At 37.9% G+C, this 23339-nt stretch overlaps 2 protein-coding genes across 4 annotated transcripts; one reads left to right on the top strand and one right to left on the bottom strand.

Moving 5' to 3' along the window:
* Window positions 1-335: 335 nt before the first annotated feature.
* On the bottom strand, window positions 336-8318 carry TRMT13 (tRNA methyltransferase 13 homolog (S. cerevisiae)). 2 transcript variants are annotated; one of them, XM_010563606.1, is made up of 11 exons: window positions 8103-8249; window positions 7609-7655; window positions 7455-7521; window positions 6540-6602; window positions 6341-6410; window positions 5807-5913; window positions 4663-4830; window positions 4286-4358; window positions 3504-3578; window positions 1059-1473; window positions 336-742 (listed from the first exon to the last, which is right to left on the bottom strand). In XM_010563606.1, exons 1-11 carry the CDS (start codon window positions 8235-8237, stop codon window positions 544-546), a joined length of 1419 nt encoding a protein of 472 aa, XP_010561908.1. In that variant the 5' UTR covers window positions 8238-8249; the 3' UTR covers window positions 336-543. The 2 variants fall into 2 exon arrangements, with proteins under 2 accessions (XP_010561908.1, XP_010561906.1); XM_010563604.1 differs by lacking the exon at window positions 3504-3578 and having other exon boundaries at window positions 8103-8318.
* SASS6 (spindle assembly 6 homolog (C. elegans)) lies at window positions 8309-22392 on the top strand. 2 transcript variants are annotated; one of them, XM_010563608.1, is made up of 18 exons: window positions 8309-8395; window positions 9610-9670; window positions 11446-11525; window positions 12629-12733; window positions 13684-13855; window positions 14817-14894; window positions 15888-16007; window positions 16112-16303; window positions 16514-16708; window positions 17101-17190; window positions 17284-17463; window positions 18081-18162; window positions 18596-18705; window positions 19587-19709; window positions 20028-20116; window positions 20583-20689; window positions 20792-20894; window positions 22221-22392. In XM_010563608.1, exons 1-17 carry the CDS (start codon window positions 8328-8330, stop codon window positions 20875-20877), a joined length of 1938 nt encoding a protein of 645 aa, XP_010561910.1. In that variant the 5' UTR covers window positions 8309-8327; the 3' UTR covers window positions 20878-20894; window positions 22221-22392. The 2 variants fall into 2 exon arrangements, with proteins under 2 accessions (XP_010561910.1, XP_010561909.1); XM_010563607.1 differs by lacking the exon at window positions 22221-22392 and having other exon boundaries at window positions 20792-20975.
* The last annotated feature ends 947 nt before the right edge of the window (window positions 22393-23339 follow it).

Raw genomic sequence — 23339 nt, 5'->3', positions numbered from 1 at the left:
TGAATGATCAAATTAGCAAAAATATATCAAGATGACAGTTTACAAATAAGTTTTATTCCTTAACAGATTCCCCTAGCAGCATGGGCTGAGAAAAAGTACCTAGGCCTACTTAAATAATTTAAGAGGAAATACAAAGCTACCTTGAACTTCAAAGTGAAAATAAAGTACGTTAATCGCTCTTATTTTAACCCACTGTCTTTCAGGAAATCTGCAAAGCTGTACTTCTGGTCCTTCTATCATGAATGCTAATGAATAAAGAATGTAACTGTGAATGGAAGAAAATATCAAGTACACTTCTTCCTAGCAAAGAAGCATACAACAGGTTTCAAATATTCTTAGGGATTTTATTTTTCCACTCATGAGAACTGGTTTGCATATTTGTAATTCCCAGTGAAACTGGGAAATAAAAGACCTTTTCCTGGGTACAGGGAAGACTAAAACAGTTTTTTTCTAAGCAAAGAATTAGCTTTTTAAAGAAAATCCAGATAAGTTTTATAGTTTTGTTTTGTTTTTTTTTCCTACCAATTCCAAATCTATCTCCTGTCATACATGAGTTGGCTCTGGTATCAAAGATGGACTTGGGACAGCTGTCAACAGGACATTCTCCAAGGACACAGCAGACTCTATATAATACTGTAGCACAGCCTTGTATCCTCGTTGTTGTAAATATTCAATCCGTCCATGATCAATCAGCAGTTTACAGAGGCAACCTATCTCCTTTCGTTCTTCAACAGTAAGTATCCTAGTTCCATAAAAAGGAGGAAAAGAATGAACAACATGTGTCAGAACAGTTTTGCTAACTAACATTAGTAGTTAAGCTTAGAAAAACTACTGAAATCACTAAGTTCATTTCAATTCAAGCAAGCATGACTGTTTAAAAACTTTTAAACATATGTCCATGAAAATTGTATTTTTAAAGTAGAATATTTCTATAAATTTAGTAATTAAAACATTTCTGTAAAATGAGTAATTCTGACAACTCAAAACAATTTCATATACCACTATACATAATTTTGCTTTTCTGCAGGAGTCTGTTTGCTAGAAAAAAATTTACATACCCTTGTAAAGTATCAGAACCGCTCTCTGTCTTGCTGAATGTTTGCTCATGTTCTTCTGTGTCATTAGTTTGATCTTCACTTTCTTCACTTGTAGAGGCTTTGGTTGTGGTTTCTCGCAGGCCACAAGTGGCCCAGCTACTCATTCTCTGAAAATAATGAAATTCTACTGGTCCAAGTCCTACTGATTTAAAGAACTCTCTGCCTACATAGTGTGTCCAGTCACACTTGTGATGGCAACACAGTGCAATAACAATTCCAGCTACAGGCTTACAGTATTCTTTGTTGCCTTCGTTATCAGCAGAATTATTAGAAGCCACCTCTGTCATATCAGTCCTAGAGCGTTTTGGTGCAGGCTGCTCATTTTCTCCATCACAGCAAGCTGTATAACTCTCAACCAAACATCTCAAAGCAAGATCTGGGAAAAAACAGATATACCCCCCAAAAATTAGTGATGAACACCATGCCATTATTTATACAGGCTCTGCTGTGGTTGGGAATGTACTTCCCACAAAGAAGAATAAAAGTATATAGCGCAAACTAAGACAAAAAGCAATTTTAAGGATAACTAGAAATTACAAGCATGCTTTGAAAACATGAAAACCCTAAGTGCTAGATGAGTATTATGAGACCTCTGGAGCTACCAAGGGCTTATCCTCTTGAATATTTGTTCTACACAAGTGAATCTGAAATACTTTTGTTAACAAACTGGTGTATTGTAGGAGGATCTACTCCCAGTAAAACATGCAAGTATTTGCTCTAAAAGTTTAATATCTAGGACGCAATCTATTTAATATGTAGATGTACTTCCTAAATGCTTAACTGTGTCATCTTTGTAACAGTACCTATATAGGTGTCATATTTGAGATTAAAGAGTGTATTAGTTTAAAATTATCAGGACAGAAACACATTAGTCTCTTGTTTGCTTGGGATGCATATTCAGATAGCTAATACAAATTTAGAAAGAAAAATATTTCAGAGTAGAGGCAATGGTGTTAAAAAAACCCAAACCACTACAAATTCATGACCCATGCCACCATACACTATTCTTTGTTCTACTCTATAAAAAACAAGAAAGGTTTTACTTCTGTCTAAAGTAGGCTTGCACCTATTATCCATTTACTATTCCACTGAAGAAGTCAGTAGATATTTAGAATGTAATTGCTACATTCACCAACAAAGGGTTAGAGGGCAAGAAAAGCTTAAAAGGACAGTTTGGAAGATCAGTCCATTCAGACTGTAAGATTTAGTATCCTAACTTTCTGCAGTTATGTATTGGTTTTGCGTGGCAAGGTTTTGGTAGCGGGGGGTTACAGGGGTGGGTTCTGTGAGAAGCTGCTGGAAGTTCCTCTGTGTCCGACAGAGCCAATGCCAGCCGGCTCTGAGATAGACCCGCTGCCGGCCAAGGCTGAGCCAATCAGCAATAGTGGTAGCGCCTCTGTGATAACATATTTAAGAAGGTAAAAAAAAAGTTGCAGTGGACACAGAAACAGCAGCCAGGGAAAGGACTGAGAACAGGTAACAGGAACAACCCTGCAGACACCAAGGTCAGTGAAGAAGGAGGGGGAGGAGGTGCACCAGAGCAGAGATTCCTCTGCGGCCCATGGTGAAGACCATGGTGAGATGGGTTGTTCCCCTACAGTCCATGCAGGTCCACTGTGGAGCAGATATCCACCTGCAGCCCATAGAAGACCCCACGCCAGAATAAGCGGGTGCCCGAAGGAGGCTGTGACCCCATGGGAAGCCTGCGCTGGAGCAGGCTCCTGGCAGGACCTGTGGATCTGTGGAGAGAGGATCCCATGCTGGAGCAGGTTTTCTGGCAGGACTTGTGACCCTGGGGGGGACCCATTCTGGAGCAGTGTGCTCCTGAAGGACTGCAACCCGTGGAAAGGACCCATGCTGGAGCAGTTCGTGAAGAACTGCAGCCCGTGGGAAGGGCTCACATTGGAGAAGTTCATGGAGGACTCTATCCCATGGGAGGGACCCCACGATGGAGCAGGGGAAGAGTGTGAGGAGTCCTCCCCCTGAGGAGGAAGGAGTGGCAGAGACAATGTGTGATGAACTGATCGTAACCCCCATTCCCCATCCCCCTGCACTGCTTTTGGGGGGGGTAGGTAGGTAGAGAATCCAGGAGTGAAGCTGTGCCTTGGGAAGAAGGGAGGCGTGGAGGGAAGGTGTTTTAAGATTTGGTTTCATTTCTCATTATCCTACTCTGGTTGACAGGGAAAATTAATTTATTGCCAAAGTCGAGTCTGTTTAGCCCGTGACAGTAATTGGTGAGTGATCTCTCCCTGTCCTTATCTCGACCCATGAGCCCTTTGTTTTATTTCCTCTCCCCTGTCCAGCGGAGTGGGGGGGGGGGGCGGCGAGTGATAGAATGGCTTTGGTGGGCACCTGGCATCTAGCTAGGGTTAACCCACCACAAGTTAACACATATATAATTTATACCTGTTGCAGCACCACACAAATGCTTCCCAATTCCTACCACTGGTAGTTTTTTCTTCTCCAGAACAGGTACCTTCTCTACATGGGAAAAAACCCAAAGAAAATAAACACACACACACACACACTCCACAACAACCCCAGAACATCTATTATTGTAGTTGGGGCAATATTTTTTTCTGATAATATATTATTTCAATAATATAATTTCAGCACATGTAAAGAAATAAATATTTACCACTACAAAAAGTATAGTTGTCTGTACATACAGCTATAAGCTATTAAAAGGAAAGTTTCTTTTTCTAAAACAAAAGAGAATCGGATGCTGTGGCTGAGAAGCATATTTAACTATTTCAGCCTTTTTATACTGCCTATGAAATATAAATATGACATTAATAATGCATCTCCTGATGACAGGCATTCCCACAAATTCTATAGTACTGATATGCATAGCATATCAATGATATGCAGGACTTGCTTCATTTTGCATACCTAAAACAAAAAATGTAAAGGTGTTTAATCCTGCAAGTTCTAAAAAAACCTTCAAAATGTTTTTGTTTTGGTATTTCTCACCTATAATGATGTCCTATAAGTGTATAAAAAGCAGAAAATTTTAAATCTCCATTTAATATACATGTGTGTACATATGTATCTACACACAGCATTAACGTGTCCAAGCAACCACTGAGAATAATCTTCAAAACCATTTAAACTGACTTAAACTCCAGTATTTGAAATCTAAAATTAAGCCTCTATTTCAGAATTATGCAAGCCAAGAAGGAACTTACTTAAACATAGATGTTGAATATCAACTTGAAGCCTTTCAAATATAGAACCTCTCCTTTTATGTTTTCCATCCACCTGTGTAAACAGAAGAAGATCATTACGTAGGGCTGGCCAGTAATAATTATAATTTTGCTCCAGGTATTAATGCCAGACTGTCTTCCTGTCATGTCAACACCTGCACATTTCCAACATTATATATCAGGATTTTTTTCTAATAAATTTACTATTGGCGAAGTATGGAACATAGACAATCACACTTTCAAAACTTTAAAATTTAAAGGCTTTATGTTATTTTTGAAGATAAAAAGCAAATACTAACAGCTTCAATGACAACAGTTTAAAAACTATACTCTGCTAATGTGACGATATCCTCTCTTACCTTGAATCTTGTAGTTGCCCTTTCCACAAGCAAAAACTGCACATTTTCAACATTCTGTAAGGCAACATCAACCCAATGAGACAGCTTTCCTCGCCCAGCTCCAAACTCAACAAAACATCTTCCTGGACCAAGTAAATGTAATTTTTCCATGTTACCTAAAATAGAAGCCTACAAACATCAAAAGATTATTTATGAACCAAGCAAATACATACACTATGTATTGTAATGCCTGATAGAAAAATGATTACTTCACCAAACTGCAGAGGACTTTTTCAAGCCTTCCCTTCTATGAGGGATTAGGGAAAAGATCTTGTGTGTACAGAAGAAAGGGATTATAAATTCTGGCTAGTCAGCATCACCCTGCCCTTCTTCCACTGCTCACAGAGCTCCACCCAGTAGTTCCTGGAATGGATTTTTGGGATCAGGTACCCATTATAATATCTTTCTCTGCTGATTCTTGAAGTAGCCATCCAATATATGGGTAGTATACTGAATTTTCTGTGAAGCATCAGTGCCTACAGAGCCCTTTCTCTCTGCTGCAGTTACACATTTTGTAATACATAGGAAAGTAGAGCATGGGAAGAAAGTACACGAAACAGACATTTTTCACTTTTAAATTTTTCTTCCCCAAACTTTCTATTTTGCTACAGTATGCAATCCATTTTCCTTAAAATTCCTGCTGTTCGATATCCATTAAAAAGGCAGAAGGTAAACTCAGGCTCTCCAATACTTTTTATGCATCTGTTACATAACCAGGAAATCTAGGACCAGCTCTTAGAGAAAAAGTAAAAAATTCCTTTTACTTCTTAGCAAATACAACATTTTACCTTTTATAGCTCAGATTTATTATGAGTTAATATAAAATAAGAATATATAAGTAAAAATTCAAACCACCACCACACAATTTGTAATTTATTTCAGTATCCTAATAAACTTTTGTGACTTTTGTTACTAATGCTTAACAAAGCGGCCATTCAAAAGTTATATATATGCTGTTATTTGAAGAGCACAGAGTTATAGACCATATCAGATTTCCTCTGTATGAATTGACTAGCATTATGCATGCACAGTCACTCAAATTTACAACAGCAGAGTTCCACATGTTCAAAAACATCTATAGCTATTAGTAAAGCAGTGACAATACCTGTTGTTTCAAGTGTTTGAAAGCAGATTCCCCATTCTTTGGGTCATTTAAGGCTTCTTGTAAAGCCTGGTGGGACAGTATTCGTTCCTTAAGGCAAAGTTCCAGGCCTGCATGCAAATGCAAAACTTATACCTAGAAGTTTCCAGTTTCCAAGGGTTTCTGGTTTTGTAACACACAAGTTACAATATTCAGACATAAGCTCAATTTGTAGTGCTAACAACATAGTCTGTTGGGAGCATAAATATATCATCATATGTTTATAACACAGCTGTATTGTTATCTGTAATGATATTTGAGTGGGAAACAAAAAACACAAAAAGAAGGGAAATTCGCTATATGAACATTCTCTCAATCTAGTTTATTCTTCCGAGTAAAATTTAGCTATTGGAGGATTGCCTACATCTTGTTGATAATTACTTCAGAGGTGTTTAGTGCCAAATATCTCACATTTTCAGATATCTAACAAAAAATAACAATCAAATATTTAATCAATTCAATTTAAAACATCTTATTTTCAGTATTAAGTAAGCTCACCATTACTTGCTTTTTTCAACTTGATAATTAAGTTCTCCAGCTCTTCTTTGGATAGAGAAGAGATAGGTACCTTTTTAAGGAAAAAAAAAGCACCACCCATAAATATAAGACCCTTTTATTTTTGCTAGTTCTTTAGTCATATGATAAATTGCAACATGTTATGTAGGGACTGAGCTTTAGAACAAATAAATGTACTTACTTGTTTTTCTGGTATTTCTGCTACATCTTTTAAACCTGCATTAATATCTTGAACAAAGTAGACCTTTAAAAATCAAAAGAAAAGCAATCTGATTCTGTAATTACCAGGAAGCAAAAAGCTAAATTCTTCAGTGTTTTATCATAAGGTACATAGCAATAGGAATCCACTGCAAAAGAAGATATTCCAAGTAATTTTTTTCCTATAGTCTGATCCGGAATCCCCAGCAGAAATGACTGTTTGGACACATTTGGACAAGATTGAACATGTTCATAAGAGTTAAGCTGTCAATGCTTACTAGACTGATTCCAGAGACCATTTTAAGGTTTTCCAGGTAATACTAAAGGTGCAATACCAATCAGGCAGAAAGGCAGACAATAAAGAAGCCATCTTCTGTTTTCTAGAAACAGCTGTTGAAGACATACATCCTATTCCTTCCCTCAGCACTGGGTGCAACTGTCAGCCTAGCTTTCCATAATTCACTGCTAGCTGGAGTGAAGCAGGCAGTTGGCTAGGGCAGCAGACTGCCAGAGGCAGGAAAATGCCTAGAGCCTCCCTGCTAGTTTTGCTTTCTGAGGACAATCTCTCATCATGCCTCTAAAATGAATGGCATTGTGAGACTGTTCTTCGAGAACGCTGTTGAGAAAAATGAATTCGGCATTTTCATTTGTAACTAAGAGAACTGAAAAGTTGTACTGAACTACACTGAGAGGGGACATAGAAGATGAGGAGACTAGAATGTGATTTCCATTTCAGCAAGTACTTATTCAGCTTCCACACTGTCCTTACTGTAGTGCTTGCTAAGACTGCTGTCCTCCAGTTCACAGCTGCTGTCAGCACAATAAATTCTCTGCAGACCTGTAATGTTTAGGGTCTTAAATCTGAGAGGGAGTAGTGCTAAATTTACACTGCACTTACTGGCTTTGGCTTCTCTCTTGAATTACATTTTTTTAAATGCTTTTGTAGTTGGTCTTCATATACAGTGCTAAAATCCAAATGGAAAAAAAGTAAGTAACAGCATTTATCATGTGAACTCTGACAAAGAGTAGGAAAAGCATTTACATATACTTACTGTTTTGGATCAAGAGGGCACGGAATTCTTTTTCTATCATTTTCTTCCTAGTTACAAAAGAAAAAGTTTTAGACAACACTTCAGCATGCTTTCAGTGTTCCTGTTTTAGAAAAGCTGTTGAGGGACATCTGACTTTCATACAACAACTATTCCGAGGTAGGTGGGTTAACCGGAATGGAGAAACTAAGACGAGAATTTTATACATAAACGGATCCTAAAAGAATAAGCCTATGATGTAATGGCAGGGTAAATGCTGGGCTGAACCGACAGCCTTAGCACATCCAGGGCTCAAAGGAAGGCGCAGGCGCTGCCTCTCCTGCCCCTGCTGCGGGACCAGCTCAGGCGGACATGCCACCCCCAGCCCCCCGGGGTGCCGCCGGGGGTTCCGCCTGCCCCAGCCCCTCCCAGAGACGCCGGGGCTCCCCTGAGACCAGGAGCCCATCCTCCCCAGCCGGAGAAGGGAGCCTGCTGCTCCGCCCGGCAAGGCCCGGTACCTCCTGCTGCCCATGCTCTCCGCAAAAGCGCCTCCCAGGAGCCGGGGTCATCTTGCAGAAGCGCTTCTTCCTCTCCACGAAGTAGGCACATCGCCCTGGAACTGGAGACCCTAACCCCTGCTCCGCCGCCGCCATTTCCTTCCCAGGACCCCCTGCGGTCACCGCCTCGCCTCCATCTTGAGGCTCCTCCTCCGTGGGAGCCGGGCGCCAAACTCGAAGCGCAAGATGGCGGCGGAGAGTATGTTCAACCGGCCGGTGTGCGTGCAAGTGAGGTGCCAGGGCTGCGAGGAGAGGTGAGGGGCTAGCTTGAACGGTGCGGCGGGCTCTGACTTGGTTTCCTCGCTAGCTGCGGGGAGCTTTTATCGCATTCCTCAGGAGAAGGGCTGCTGAGCGGCAGGTTCTTTCCTGCTCTCTTTTCTTCCTGCCTTGTGCCCTAACAGCTGCTGGGCGAGAGGTGGGGCCCCGCGCGTAGTGCGGGCGGTGAGCTTAGTAGCTGCCTGCGTTGTTTTTGCTTTGGGGCTGCTTATGGGGACCCTCTGGGTCAGAGGGAAGGGGGCTTGGTCGCAGCAAGGCTGGAGGCAGTCAGTGAGGGCTGGAGTGGCTGCCGCGGGTGCCTTGCCAGGGGAGAGGGGGCGGAGGAGACACGCAGTGGCTTTCCAGAAACGCTTGAGGGCTATGGGGCCAAACGCGTCCCCCCTGCAGGCGATGCGAGGGCCGGGATTCCTGCCTCGGCCCCGCAGGGGTCCTCGCAGCGCTGCGTTTGCGCGTCTCCCAGGCCGCAGCGGTTGCCCCGCGGGCAGGCCCGCCTTCTCCTCCTCCTCCTCGCGGGCTGGAGCCGGCCTTACCGCGGTCTCCTGGGGCATTTCAGCTCCTTCGTTACTGCCTCTGCGGCGTGGGCAGTCGTGTGCGTGTGTGCATGGCTTAGCACTGGGGTTTGGGAAAGCCCGGGAGTATTTGACGTTAAGTGTCTATTCAAAATACAGTGAATTTCAGTAATATAGGTCCTATCTGGATTAGGCAGTGTGTGCAGGCAGGCCTTAGGGCTACTCTGGCATGCCTGTATTAGAAGGCAGGGAAAGGCTGATGTCTGTGGGTGTGTTTTGTAGCGCAAGTAACTTCTCGGGTTACTCAACAAGAAGTAAATGAAGACAAGGTAGCACTGTATAAATGATTATCAAAATTTTCAGCAATAGTTAATAAATTTCAACAGGCTTTTCCAAAGGTTCTAGTTTCTGGACGATGTTTCAAAATTTCTGCCTTGCTATTTAAAGTTTGGTGGACAACAAACAACAAAAAAACCTGAGTTGACTGAGGAGCTGTAATGATAACTGAAACTGTGGGGCTTTCATGTATCTTAGTAGTAGTCATCAATGGGAACTTTCTTGATAGTTCTGCCTAAATTTTTGTTTTCAAAGTGTCATCTGATTCCTGTAATGTGGCTATGAACACATGTTATTTGGGGAATGTTTTCTTGATTTGTTACTAAGCTTCATCTTTTTGTACACAGGAGAGTAAATGTTCGGGTGAATATTGAGCTACTGTCAATTTCTAATCCTGTTCATAAAAAGGTTTGTGGATTAGTTTAATTTGTGTCATTCATTAGGTATTATCTGAATTTCATTGTATAAGAGGATAAATAGGCAAAGGAAAAGTAAAATAGGATTTTAGTATGTTTGTCACTTGACCTTATTTTTTATAACATTTCTTGAGTAATTTAGTTGGTTTGGTATGGTGGTTTTTTTCCTAGCCTTTTTAGATATCTCTTAGTTTGGCTGTTCATGGGTCTTGGTAAACTTGCAAATTAAAAGTATTTGGAGACCCTCAGGGGAACCCAAGTTGGAGCTTAAGAGCGGTCTCACTTTAAATATACTCAACACTTACTTAAGAATGTAGAGCAGCAGTTGTCTTTGCAAAGTCCTCAACTAGCAAAAAATGACAACTTGTATGTGGATGTAACATTTGCTTTTTATTGATAAGTGTGTTAGTCTTTGAATGTTTGGAATTTATCCAGTGGGGGTAGGAAGGAATGTACTAAATTTGCAGTAAAAAAATCATCTTTCTCAGGAAAAATAGCAATGAGATTACTACTGGAGGTTATAAAATCTTTTTTGTTGTATGTCTAATTTGTCACTTAAATTGTACATCCACCTACCATGATGTTAAGATTGGTCATTAGTTTGTTATAGTGTTATTGAGTAAAGATTTGTTTGTAAAGGAGCACAGCATTTTTTTTTTTGTAAGATCCTGCTAACTGTGACAATGATAATATTGCATGAAGAAGCAGTTCAGTCAAGAACTGTGTACCAAGTTGCAGCCTGTGTCAGCAGGAGCCTGGAAATCCAGTTGGGTACATCAGTGTGTGATCAGTCTAAAAAGATACCTTCAAATGCTTGGATCAGTTAATGGCACATCAAACCAAGTGGACATTATTATCCTGCTCAACAGTCTGCCCTAGTTGGTTTGGGGTGATATTAGTTTTAACAAGCTAGCTGCACATGTAAATCCCTAAGTTTGTTTATACATCTCCAACTGAGAGTTTTGTTAGTGTTACTGGTATCTGAATTACTGAAACTTGTTTCAGATCTGTGTATGTACATGTGCTATGGTCACACTTGAGTTATGTTGGAAGAGCTGTCAGGTTTCTACTTCCTTTCTTGCCTCTGCTAGGGAATATTCTTCACATGGGTGTGAGCCTCATAGAGAACAGGTGCCTGGGCCTAATGTACCAGGTGTTCTGCATAACCCAGCCTTGTAATGAAAGACTAATGTTTATAGAGAAGGCAGTTTTTCCAAAACTCTGTGTAGACCTCCAGGGAACAAAAAAGTTTATTTTTAAAAGCTAAGCAGCTTTATGCTACAATTTTCCTTATGAGCTTACTGGGCTTCAGCTGTATCCTTTTTATGCTTGCTTTGCAAAGCTCTGTATTCAAATACATGAACTCCTCAGAAGGTGGTTTCTTAAATGTTTAGGAGCACTATGCTCTGAAAAACTTCCAGTTATGGGAGTGATGTGTTTGTGATCCATTACAGTGGACTGCTAGTGCTACGCTATTTCACGATGGGGAAGAATAGCAAATAGGTTTCTTTCTGTAAAATGAAGAAGACACATTGAAACCTTTGCTGCTCAAAGTTGAAGGTTTTTACTTGGTTTATTTTTGTGAGGAATCCTGTTTTTCCCACTGTAATATTTGAAGTTGTGTTAAACCTAATGTTTTTCACCTTCTGAATTAGTTGCCACAATTCTATCTTATTTTTTGTTTGCGATATTGGTTTACAATATTTAAACAATCCTACAGGGTGGTTTATAGTATTTTAAATCATATTTAAATGTCTGTCTTTTCAGGATTTAGCTGTTCGATTGACTGATGATACTGATCCTTTTTTCCTTTATAATCTTGTCATATCTGAGGAAGATTTTCAAAGGTAAGTGAAATTATAATGTCTGTAAAACATTTCTAAATGGCAAAAAAGAATGAAGGAATATTTTTAGCTTAGAATGGTCTATCTTAGAATTTAGGTTTTGGCATTTTTCACTTGCAGAGTTTTGTCAGTATTTTGGTAGTATTGCTCTCTTTGGCCAGCTGGTTAAACAGCCAAGTACAGGAAAGTGATTGGCTCAGGATTATACAGATGAAAGACAGAATCCTGATGTTAAGTTCCCTGCATAGCTACACTAACGCAGTTAATATTACTACTTGCATCTTCTGTTTATTGTAACTACTTGACTATTATATGTGTGTGAACTATTTCAAGAAATAATTGCAAGAGGAAAGTCTGTTTTCATGGACATGGATTCATAGACCTGAGCCTTTGTCGTATGGGTTTCTTGCATACTAATTGTACTGTTGGGTCTCATTTTACTTTACTTGCTCAGAATTTATCATCAAATTTGGGCACCAGGCATGAGCAGTTCAGTTTTCTGCTTTGTTTTTTGGTGGGTTTTTTTGGTTGGTTTTTTTTGTGTTTTTTTTTTAAAGGGATGTGATCAGTGTGGGATCAAAAGGCAAAAGTGAAATAGTGTTTGTAAAACAGGTATGCAGAAGCAGTGTTTTGTTACATGAGGTATGGCTTTGTGCATACAGTGTTGAATGTTTCTGTCTTTGAATTTACTGTGTCTATGGTGAAGGTGCACGATTAAATAAACAAGTAGGCAGATAAAGTCTTCATAATGGTTGAGTCTCCCCTCATTGTCCTTTGCTTCTTCCATGTGCCTCTGTTGAATAACTGTACCACTCTGTGCTGTAAGAAAGACATCTACTCAAACGAGCACATTTATTGTGCTACAGTAACTTCTTTTTTTTCAGTGCAGCCCATTTGCAAAAACTCTTGAAATCAAAAATATCCTCTGCTGATTATTATCCAAGATGTGATCACATTTCTTCTGTGTTCAGAATTGAAAATAACATGCTAGCGAACTTTAATGACATGATCAGAATTAGTTCTTTCTACTAGTGTAAACAAAATATTTCATAGGAAATAAACTACACTTACACATATGGTTAATTATTTTTTTTCTGTTTATATAGTTTAAAATCTCAGCAAGGTCTCTTGGTAGACTTCTCTGCTTTCCCACAAAAATTTATAGATCTGCTTCAGCAATGCATTCAGGAACAGAACAAAGATATCCCAAGGTAGGTAATACGTGAGTGCCATATTACTCTGTGTGTGTGTTTTGAGTTCTTAAAATACTTGTCAGCCACTCTCAGGGTCAGTACAACAAGGGTAATTTAACTTTCCCCTGGATGCATTTGAGTATCAGTCAGTGGATGTTACTGACAAAACCTAAGTCTCAGGAGGACTGAGCAGTGGAATTGATGTCTAGTAATAGTTTCCCCATCTGAGTTGAAGCTGGCAAGCTTCACAAGCTAGCAGATGTGCAAGGATGCAGCACTGGTCCTTTTTTTTTTTTTTTTTTTTTTTTTTTTTTTTTTTTTTCTTTTAAACAGTTTACTGCTAGAGAGCTAATCTGAATTTGGTGGACCAAGGTGTAAATAATTCTGTTTCACAGGAGAAGGCAAAGTTATAAGGCATTCTGACAAGGATTCTTCTACTTTCATTTCAGATATTAAGATGTGAGGGGGGAGACCTGAAGTCCACTCTTCTCTGTAGGGGCCTTTTCATATATTATTTTTGTTTGTGTGGGTAGAAAGGCCTGTCCAGAGTACCTAGCTCCACTTCAGTAGTCAGGTCATTTCCTGAAGTATGTACTGTGGGCTGTGAATCTTACTAGCTTGTAGGATACTTAAAAGTCAGGAGTCTGTTTTCCTTTTGAATTTGGTTACAAAGGCCTTACTTGGTTTTGGACTCTTAAGTCTAAGATGGGCTTCTGAAAATTTTACAAATAAACAAACTAATCAGTTTTGTACATTTCTTACTGTAAGGTACAAGCATTTTAGTTGGTATTTGTTTGTAGTATTAACTACAATATCGGGACTGAATTTCATTGTTCTTCGTCAAAAGCTGGACAGCCCTTTATTGCACATATAAAAACCTATTTTATTTGAAAATAGCTTGTAGGACCTACAAGTAATTTCAGGAAAAGAAATATGCTAAATATTTGATTATTTTTTATTTTCCCTAGGTTTTTGCTGCAGTTAGTTTCTTCAGCATCTGTTCTAGATCACACACCTGTCTTTTTAAATGTAGTGGAGACCAACCCATTTAAACATCTTACTCACCTCTCTCTAAAATTCCTACCAGGAAATGATGCAGAAATAAAGAAGTTTTTAGCCAGCTGTTTGAAATGCCTTAAGGTAAAATGAGGGCTTGTCTAAGCTGCAACTAGACCTTGATGCTATGTGTACTTAAGCATTTTTTTCCATCTTAATACTTCAAAAGTATGTCCCAAATTGTATGCTCTGGTTTATTTTTTTTATTTTTAGCTCACATATGTCATTGCATGCAGTTATTTGGGTGCATGTTATAAAACTAAATTGTTACTGTCACTCTAGCAATGAAAATATTACATGTATATTCAGCCAAGCACTGTAATTTGAACTGGCAGAAAATCAGGTATTTTACACATGCAATGCATGCAGTATGCAGCTGTCCAATGCTTCTGAATGCTCCAGTGTCTTGTGCTTCATAGCCTTGTGCTGATTGCCAGATCAACTGAAAAGTAAAATACTGTAAACTTTCAATCTCTTTGTTCTGCAGTTGGGTTTGGGAAAGCATGCATGTGTATATAATTCTGTGGCTTTATGGACTTCTAAGGGCTAGTAGCTATAAATAGCAAATTAAAATTGTAATGTTGATGCAGTTGGTAGCATGCTAGGTTTTATTTAATGAGAAATTAATGGCCTCATAGTTTGACTGTTGTCTGTTTCCGTTTATAGCCTGGGATTTGTGCCTCTCCTGCTGTGCTGTCATGTCTATAGCCACCTAATAAGCTATTTTAATAACATAAATTTACAGTATTTCAGTTAATTTGTTGTTCATGCAACTCCTTTGTAAACAAGTCTTTATGATAAGATACTATTTCCTTATAGAAACTTGGTGAGAATTTAATTTGGGTTTTACCTTGTGAGCTAATGCCTTTTCTTTTAAATTTATTAATTAAGTAAACTTCATATTGAATAAGATATAATAAGATGATTTTTCCACAAATATAATAGGTATGTGGTTGCTTAGGCAGGGTATGCTGATAAAATGGAAGCTAAATAGTACTTGTATTTTGGGAACTAACAATTTGACTTGATGTCAATTTGTACATAGGAAGACAAAATGATGTTGGAAGAAAAGCTTAGAAAAACCGAAGAGGATCTTACCAGACAACTGAGCTACACTCAACAGGTAGTGTAAATTTTTAACTTTCCTGTTGTAAGTTGCACTTCTTTTAATCTATGGAAAAGGTACCTTCTTGTGGGCTTGTTGGTTAGCCACTACCTAGCCAAGATAATTGACTTGGGAGCGAGTGAAAAGAAGAAAAGAAGTCTACTGTAGCTTTTCTTAAGAATGAGTAAAGCATGCAACTGAAGAATAAAATTTAGTTCTTACAGTACTAAAACAGAATATTACTTGGTTTTGTACAGAGGTCTGCCTGTATGTGCATACACAAATTATGTACTAAATAATGGTAGTGTGAAGATAAGTACACTCTACATATTCCGTGAGTGGTTGGAAAGCCTTATGTTTGGAAAACTTGTGAAACCATGATAAGTAAATCAGAAGTCTTGGATGTCATGTTACTGTACTACTTCTTGATTTTTGCAGTCAGCCCAGTAATGACTTCACATTTGTGTTTCAAGAGGATGATTTAGGCCAAATTCTAGAATTACCAAGGTGACTTTTGACTATTATGAAACAGAAAAATTCCATTAAAACTCCTGTTCTGGACCTTTTTTGGAATGGAATACTTGTTTACCTCATCTTTGCAGTTTCAGTTGGAGTTACTGGAATGTGTTTGCTAGATTGGAACGTAGAATTACAAATCAAAAAGAGGAAAAGACGCTGCTGAAGAATTCCCCCCCCTCCCACTACAGCACTGAGTTATAAGGGTAGGGAATATCAGCAGACTGTTTTTTCGCTCTTAAATAGTGGTTGGAAGAAAATACAAGTGGAAATGAAGATTATTTTACCCACAGTGCCAGAAAGGTGCTCTTTAGCTTCTCAGTGCCTTACTTTCCTGTTTACAGAATGAACAGACATTTTGGCATCTTGTGCTGAAATTTAGACTTTTCTTAATAATTCTGTGTCCTTTTGAAGAAGTAACAGTAAACATTCATTCAGTATTGACTGAAATGCTTAAATTTTTAAAACCCTATATGCTTTATCAAACTTAAACAGAGCTTGTCAGAGAAGAGCCGAGAACTAGACAAACTGAAAAATGAATGGACATCATACACTACAGCTCTAACAAACAAACACACGCAGGAGCTGACAAATGAAAAGGAAAGAGCTCTCCAGGTATGACAACAGAAAAGAATTAACAGTATTCTTATATGTGAATAGTTTCTTGGCTTAAGTTTCAGATTCATTGAATAACTACTTAGTTTCTTTGCTTCTCATAGGCACAAGCTCAGTACCAACAACAGCACGAACAACAGAAAAAGGAGTTAGAAAATTTGCATCAGAAAAGTATTCAACAGTTACAGAACAGACTCTCAGAACTCGAGGTCATCAACAAAGATCTAACAGAAAGGAGATACAAAGGAGACTCCACAGTCAGAGAACTGAAAGCAAAGCTTTCTGGAATAGAAGATGTATGGCTTATTAATTTCCATAACCAAACTTACTACTTTTAGAGCATTAACACTGCCTGCCTATGCATGTAATAGAAAATATAGCATATTAAGTTTGTTCAGCTCCTCTTCACTCCACGTTATGCTTACTATTTAGATAGATTTGTTTAAATTACTATTACAGGTTTTCTTAAAAAAAAAAGAAAATAAAATTCCTTCCCAACATTCTAGGAATGTCAAAGAGCAAAGCAGGAGGTGCTGTCACTGCGTCGGGAGAACGCTACTCTGGATGCTGAATGTCATGAAAAAGAGAAACTCATTAATCAGCTACAGACACGGGTTGCTGTTCTGGAACAAGAGATCAAAGATAAAGATCAGCTAGTTATTAGAACAAAAGAAGTATTAGATGCAACGCAAGAACAAAAGGTTCCTTCACGTTTCAAAATAACTTTCTCTAAAGCTCTGTAGAACCTTCTTAATTGCAGTATCTATAGATTAGCAGCTGACTAGTTCCTATGAATACAGCCAGTAAGCTTTCATATGTAATTAAAGATTCTAAATAATGGCATCAAAAGTATACTGGATTCAGTTTTACAAAGGTTGCTACTGTTTTAATATTGTGGTACTGGAGTAAAGTTAGTGGTACTTTTTGTAAACAAAAAAATGGATGAATTGAGATCCTATGTAATTTGACTGAAAAGCAAGGACTGAATTTCTTGTAAGGATTATCTTTCAAAGAATTATTGAGGTTCTACTTGAAATCATAAGCGGTGTCTATCATGTATCTTTATTATAGTATTTTTAATATTCTTTTAAAGGCAATACTGGAAGAGAGTACAGAGAAAAAACAAAGTCATATTGAAAAACTAGAGACAACAATTAAGTCACTGTCAGCTGAACTTCTTAAGGTTTGTTTGAACATTCCGTTATCCTTATGAAATGTCTTCCTTATTTTTAGGTGTTTTATTTTAAGAACATCTGATTTATTATTTTTTTAATAGGCTAATGAAATTATCAAGAAGTTACAAGGAGATTTGAAAACTCTAATGAGTAAATTAAAATTGAAAAATACAGTAACAATTCAGCAGGAAAAACTATTGGCAGAAAAAGAAGAGAGACTTCAAAAAGAGCAGAGAGAATTGCAGGACATGGGACAATCTCTTCAAATGAAAGAGCAGGAGGTATTGTGATAGGTTAACCCTCTGTCCTGTAAATGCTATTGTATGTAGTGTGTTGAGTTCTATGTTTTTTAACTTACTTACAGCAATAAGGTCTTAAATCTTTCTGTGGAATAGAATGTACTCTTTTACTTAGTTAACACATTTATTTAAATGGGTAATCAATTTTTCATTTTTTTCATGTTAAACTGATTTGTAAGAGCCATCCATCCATATGGAAGAAAACTGAAATTGTATTAACAGTACAAAGCAATATAATGGATGAACTGACATACTTTAGAGGGCATATTCATGTCAAAGTTGGGGAAGGTGGCAAGAACAGGAACAGAGTGAACTTTTTCTTCCATTAAGTATATTTTCATGCTTATGAGTCCTTGCATTATTTAATCATAGAAAAATTAAGGTCAGAAAGGTTTCTGGCGGTCATCTTGTCAAAACTCTAGCTAAAAGTAGGGCTTATTTTAAAAGAATTAGCTCATATTGCTTTTGTAAAAGACTTCTCTAAATAATTTTAGAACAATTTCATAGATCCTTTTTATGTATTTATATTTTTTTCTTCAGTTTGTAATTAGTAGTAGCTCCTGATGGTGTTATACTTACTTATTATGGGAATATTGCAGGTTTGCAAGCTACAAGAACAGCTAGAAACTACAATGCAAAAACTAGAAGAAAGTAAGCAGTTACTGAAAACCAATGAAAATGGTAGGTTTATACAATTTCATTTCCCCCTCTGTAAAAATGACATTGTGATTGAGCTGCTACTGAAAATTAATGGGAGCAACTATAATGCTTTACCTGTGGGGGGTTTTTTTTGTAAAGGGCTGTGATTATTGTCATTTATGGAAAATAAGCTTCTGTCTGTAGTAGGTATGCAACAACCTAGAGGTGCATGTAGAGAAGACTTTCTTTGCAGCTGGTGCTTTGGGTGGTGTGCATGTGGGGGGCCAACTCTAGAGGAAGAAACAGAATGGCATGTAGGGGTGGAGGAAGCTTGAGACTAGGCCTTCTAGTGATGCTTGAGCTTAAGGAGGAAAAACAGCCCACTAAGCTGTCACTTCTGAGGAAGGGCTACTTGCTGTTTTAAACAGCTTGTAAGAGGTAGGAAGTGAGCTTGACCTTTTTCTTCTCTCTTCAGTAATCACATGGTTAAACAAACAGCTGAATGAAATTCAGATGGCAAAGAAGCTAGAGACTTCTGCCAGTACACATGGTGGTGTTAGGACTGCCATTTCACCTCATGGCATGGTAAGATATAACTATAAATAACATGGTTATGATGTAGTCATTAATTCCTGAAATGTATGGCCTTAAAAGAAGAACTAAAAAAAAAAAAAGTGCTTTCATCTTCTTTGGGCCCTATAATTTCTGGTGGGTGTGTTTGGGGGGGGGGGGGGGGGGGGGGGGTTTTTTGTTTGTTTGTTTTTGTAATAACATAATACCCTGTTGGGTGCTACTTGATGCCCTGGTCTTCTAAGTGAGAATTTTCTAAGCTCTTATTTATTAAAATACACAAAACAATGCAAAATTATTTTGGAAAAGATGAAGTGCAGGGTGAAGGGACAAAAACAGGTAGCATTTTTGTGTTGTGAGGTTAACTTACATACTAATTGTCTTTGTATAGGTTGAAAAGGAAAGTCTACTATTTGAATACTCTTACTAGTGATATTTAGAAACTTGAAAATAAGGGGCAGGAAACATTACCTATCATCTTTGTTAAATACCATGACTTACTGGTTCTTGTTCATTGTTGCCCCTGTGTGTACGGATACCTGTTGTCACCTGGCAATTGATGAGCTTCTTATTCTGTAGTGGAAAGGCATATTCGTGCAAAGAGGTCTCTGATTTATAGCTAGGTACATCTAATATATTAATCAGTTACAGGGTGTGTAGCTCATTATGAGCTTAGAATTATTAGCTAAGAGTGCTCAACTCGTCTAACTTCTTAAAAGTTACAGGTTTTCCTGAAGAATCTTGGAAAAGTGACGTTTTCTTCCTGTCAGGAAGACTCAAATGAGCATTAGCTTTGTAGTTGTTGTTAGCTGTTAGTCTGGGAATTTTGAATCTCTACAAACAATTATTTCAAGAATTGTTCTTCTCCTTTATGGATGTATTCTATTCTCTTACAGCCTGACCGACCGTCCTTTCCCAGCTCAGGAATCAGTCATCCCATTTCTCCTCTGTATGCCTTCCAGAACTTTCTGGAACCAGCACACAATAAAAATGTCAATTCACAATGTCCAGTACCAAAGGCAGGCACTTTGACTCTTCTGTTTGGTTAAGAATGTGATAGCATAAAATATCAAAGCTTAATGTTTGGAATATTTCTGAAAATGCATAAATATTTACTATATATCCTAGTATTTTTAAACTCTGTCTTCAACATTATTATTAGTAATAGCTAATGCTTGGTTTTAAGTTGCTTATTCTTGCATGCTTTGCTGCACAGAAGTGCTATGCAAGGTATAGAAACATTAATCCCTGAAAAGTTCACTCTCTAAATAAGCTTACTGGTGGACCACCATATCTGGAGTAGTTCTCTCTAACCTCTAACTCTTACGTTTCTGCAGATTCAGTTTAACACACAGCTTTCAAAAATGAATCAATGTTCAGATGTTCAGATAGTGACTGCAACTAGTCATCCAGCAAATAAGGAGAAGTAAGTGTCATCTATTGCATTTTTAGTGTGGGGGTTTGTTTTTATTATTATGTTTTATAAAGCCATTTGTCTTCTATGTGTGTCTGGAACTTAACAAAACTTTTCCAGTACCAAGCTAGTTCTGTCACCTGCCTTTCTCCATCAATATGTTAATGAATTTTAAGTTGTGGCAGACTTAATTCGTCATTAAGTATGGTTTGTAGATAACAAATGAAGAGTTTTCAGGAGTGGGTCCCAAGGAACAAAAGTTCATTGTCCCTCCTAGTGACAGATCTAAGGCTATCAAGTGATGGTCAGTCAAAAAATTAGTTCTAGACTGTTCTTAACCTGCTTGGTCATGGTTTACCTTTAAATGATAAAGTTCATAGAAATGCACTAGTTCCACTTCCAAGTTAAGATTCTTCTGTATCCACACTTGTTGTTAATGCATGGCTAACTAACTACATTTGTTTTAAATTTTAATTAGCCTTTTTACTTCTACTGGTGATAATTTGGGGCTGGAATCAAAGTATTTCAAGAAAAAAGATGACAGCATTCCTTTACGAGGGCTTAGTCAAAATGCACTTAACTCAGGTATGTATGGAAATAGTAAAACAAGACCTTATTTGAAATATACTTAAAGGGTAATAATAGTTATGGTTCTAAGAACAGTATCTTGTTTCTGCTATTCTACAGAGTATCTGAAACCGTACTTGCCAACTAAAGCCCAACCGTCACCAAAAGCTGCAGTAACACCAGCCTCAGCTTATTTTCCTGGATAGTAGACAGGGTTCTTAAAGTAAGAGTCCTCTTTTAACTATTTGGGGAATTTTTGGATGTCCTGTAATAATGTATTAGTAAAGTATCAATGTGAACTGACGTGATTTTATAAGTCTGAATCTGTTTTCTTTGAGAAAGGTATCTTGGGTGACTTTTCAGGATACTTGAGCCTAAAGAAAAGATAAAAGCTTTAAGCAGCCTCAGCCTTAGTGGGAACAATGCTGTAGTTCAGTCAGTCATTCACTGGGGCTGTGCCAGACTTTTAGTATAGTAGAGATGCTGTAGTCTTCCTAAAAACCTACCAAAGTGCATTGAGTTTTTTATTATAGGAATTGACAAGCGTGGCTCTCTAACAGATGAAACATACACTCTAGTATTCCCTGAGAGAGAACATTTCTCCATGAATACTTTTCTTGACTCCTTTCAGAGAAAGGATGATACAAACAGATAGCACTGGAGAACTGGGCAATGCTCTCAGTTTTAATAATGGTCAAGCTCATAAATTAGCATGACTGCCTCACTAAATCCTCCCATACAGTTTTAATTTTAAAAACCTGCTTAATTTTGGATCCAGCTTATTTGAATTGCATATGGACTTACAAATAATCTAATTAATATTAAAGATGCTAAATTATTTCACTGAAAGTATAAAATTATAATTTAAAATTCTTACTCTTGGTTACCCTAACTTTTCTATTAATCTGTCAGTATTACATTCCACAGGCCTCCATGCATAAAACATTGTTTAAGATGAAGTATCTGAGCAGTTAACTATTGAAAGTATCATAACACCTAAAAGCTACTTTAATTTTACTAATCATATTTTACAACTGTAAGACTGTACAGAAATTTAAGATACTCTTAACACTCAAGTTTAGGTGGACTGAGTCTATTCAGCTTGTTTACTACCTGGGTTCAAATGCTAGAATCATGTAACAGCTTCATTCTGTGCCATCTTTTATTTGCTGTCCCAATAAAGAATGGGCATGCAAGTATTTGTAACACAGACTTTTTTTAATTACTATTTACATACTTTTGTTGTTAAAGATATTTCATACCTTTTACCTTAGTTGTTTAGGTGCAGCCAGAGGACTGTATATTTAAGTGGTTTGTTTTGCAGTGCAAAGTGTGTATATTTGTTTATAAATCAGCACCATGTTAATGTACATTCACTTGTTTTGGCATGTGTAAGTTTCAATGGAAGTATTAAATGGTTTTTATCAAAAACTCTGATTAGTAATGTTAATTCTAAGAGTACCAAACCAACATCTCCACTGTACTGAAATTCCAAGATGAGGTAAGTGCCAGAACAGTCCTATTAGGTAAGGTGAATATTTTGGGGGAGTTTTCTTCCCAGCTTGTTCATTACCCATGCGAGGCAGTGCTACTGGACCAGCATATACAATCCCCAGGTGGCAGCCACCTCATTCTAAGGTCTGTGCTTATGCTACTATTTCTAGTTAAGTTTTAGTAGATGTAAATTAATGCGAATCAGGTTCATTTCTTTTGAAGTATATATAAGCTGCTATCAAACAGGAAGCTGGTAATTCAAATGTGGGAGGTTTCCAGATCTCCCAGTCCCATTCAAACCTAAAATGAAACAAAACCGCAGTGGGCCTGGGAAGCCTTAACAACATTGCAGCATAGGGGAGGCAGAAGCTGCAGTGTCCTAAAGGCTGAGGGTCTTTGGTACTGACCTATTCCTTTTGCAGTCCTGTTCCATTAGGTGCCCAAGGAACCAATCAGCCAGCTGCAGCCAGCCTGTGCTGCTAAGCAAAGGGCTAGTCAGCATGCTCAAGGCTGCCTTATCTAACAGAGAAAACACAGTCCTCCACCTGTACTCCAGACTTTTTTCCCACCTGCTGAAGTATAACACACATACATACACTGCAGAACATCAATTAAGGTTTTAAGAGACACTAACAATTATTTAAAAATTCATTAAAATATTCAACTTTATTAACAGTATATTTACATTTTTTTTCTTGCTCTTGGTCAACCATGGTGAATGTTCAAAGGTAAAAAAGCATTAAGCAATAACCACAAGATGAAAACATTTTAAACCTATACAATACTTTATACACAAATTTATACAAAGGAACACTTAAATAATACAACTGGACACAAAAATATACACTTTTAGAGAAATTCACATCAGTAATTGTATAAAGCTCTCTTCTGTACTAAGGGTCCTGAAAATTTAGGACTAAAACATTAGCTCTGTAATGCAAAAGGGTTATTGTGACAGTCCTCAAAGGCCACTATATAGCACACGGACATATTCAAGGCTATCAGCTTATAGTTCAGTCTGTGTATTCAAGTTTTGAGGTCCTTTATGATTATGCAAACATCAGAAAGATAGTGGTATAATAAACGGTACTTAGGAAAGCAGAGTTTTGGAGCCAATATTAAAAGTTGTAGGCTCAGATCACCCACTTAATATTTAAACAAGTGTTTGATACTA

Source organism: Haliaeetus leucocephalus, unplaced genomic scaffold, assembly GCF_000737465.1.
Source record: "Haliaeetus leucocephalus isolate CR32 unplaced genomic scaffold, Haliaeetus_leucocephalus-4.0 Scaffold172, whole genome shotgun sequence".
In the NCBI taxonomy this organism is placed as follows: domain Eukaryota; kingdom Metazoa; phylum Chordata; class Aves; order Accipitriformes; family Accipitridae; genus Haliaeetus; species Haliaeetus leucocephalus.
This window is presented reverse-complemented; position numbering and strand designations above follow the sequence as displayed.

What these genes read in the sequence shown, in the direction of transcription:
- SASS6 (XM_010563608.1), top strand. Translation starts at nt 8,328, where the DNA reads ATGGCGGCGGAGAGTATGTTCAACCGGCCGGTGTGCGTGCAAGTGAGG. An exon ending in AGCTTTCTGGAATAGAAGAT is followed by an intron (nt 16,304 to 16,513) that starts GTATGGCTTATT and finishes CCAACATTCTAG; the next exon opens with GAATGTCAAAGAGCAAAGCA. An exon ending in TTCAAATGAAAGAGCAGGAG is followed by an intron (nt 17,464 to 18,080) that starts GTATTGTGATAG and finishes GGAATATTGCAG; the next exon opens with GTTTGCAAGCTACAAGAACA.
- TRMT13 (XM_010563606.1), bottom strand. Translation starts at nt 8,237, where the DNA reads ATGGCGGCGGCGGAGCAGGGGTTAGGGTCTCCAGTTCCAGGGCGATGT. An exon ending in TGCCCTCTTGATCCAAAACA is followed by an intron (nt 7,522 to 7,608) that starts GTAAGTATATGT and finishes TTTGGATTTTAG; the next exon opens with CACTGTATATGAAGACCAAC. An exon ending in CAAGAGAGAAGCCAAAGCCA is followed by an intron (nt 6,603 to 7,454) that starts GTAAGTGCAGTG and finishes TGATTTTTAAAG; the next exon opens with GTCTACTTTGTTCAAGATAT.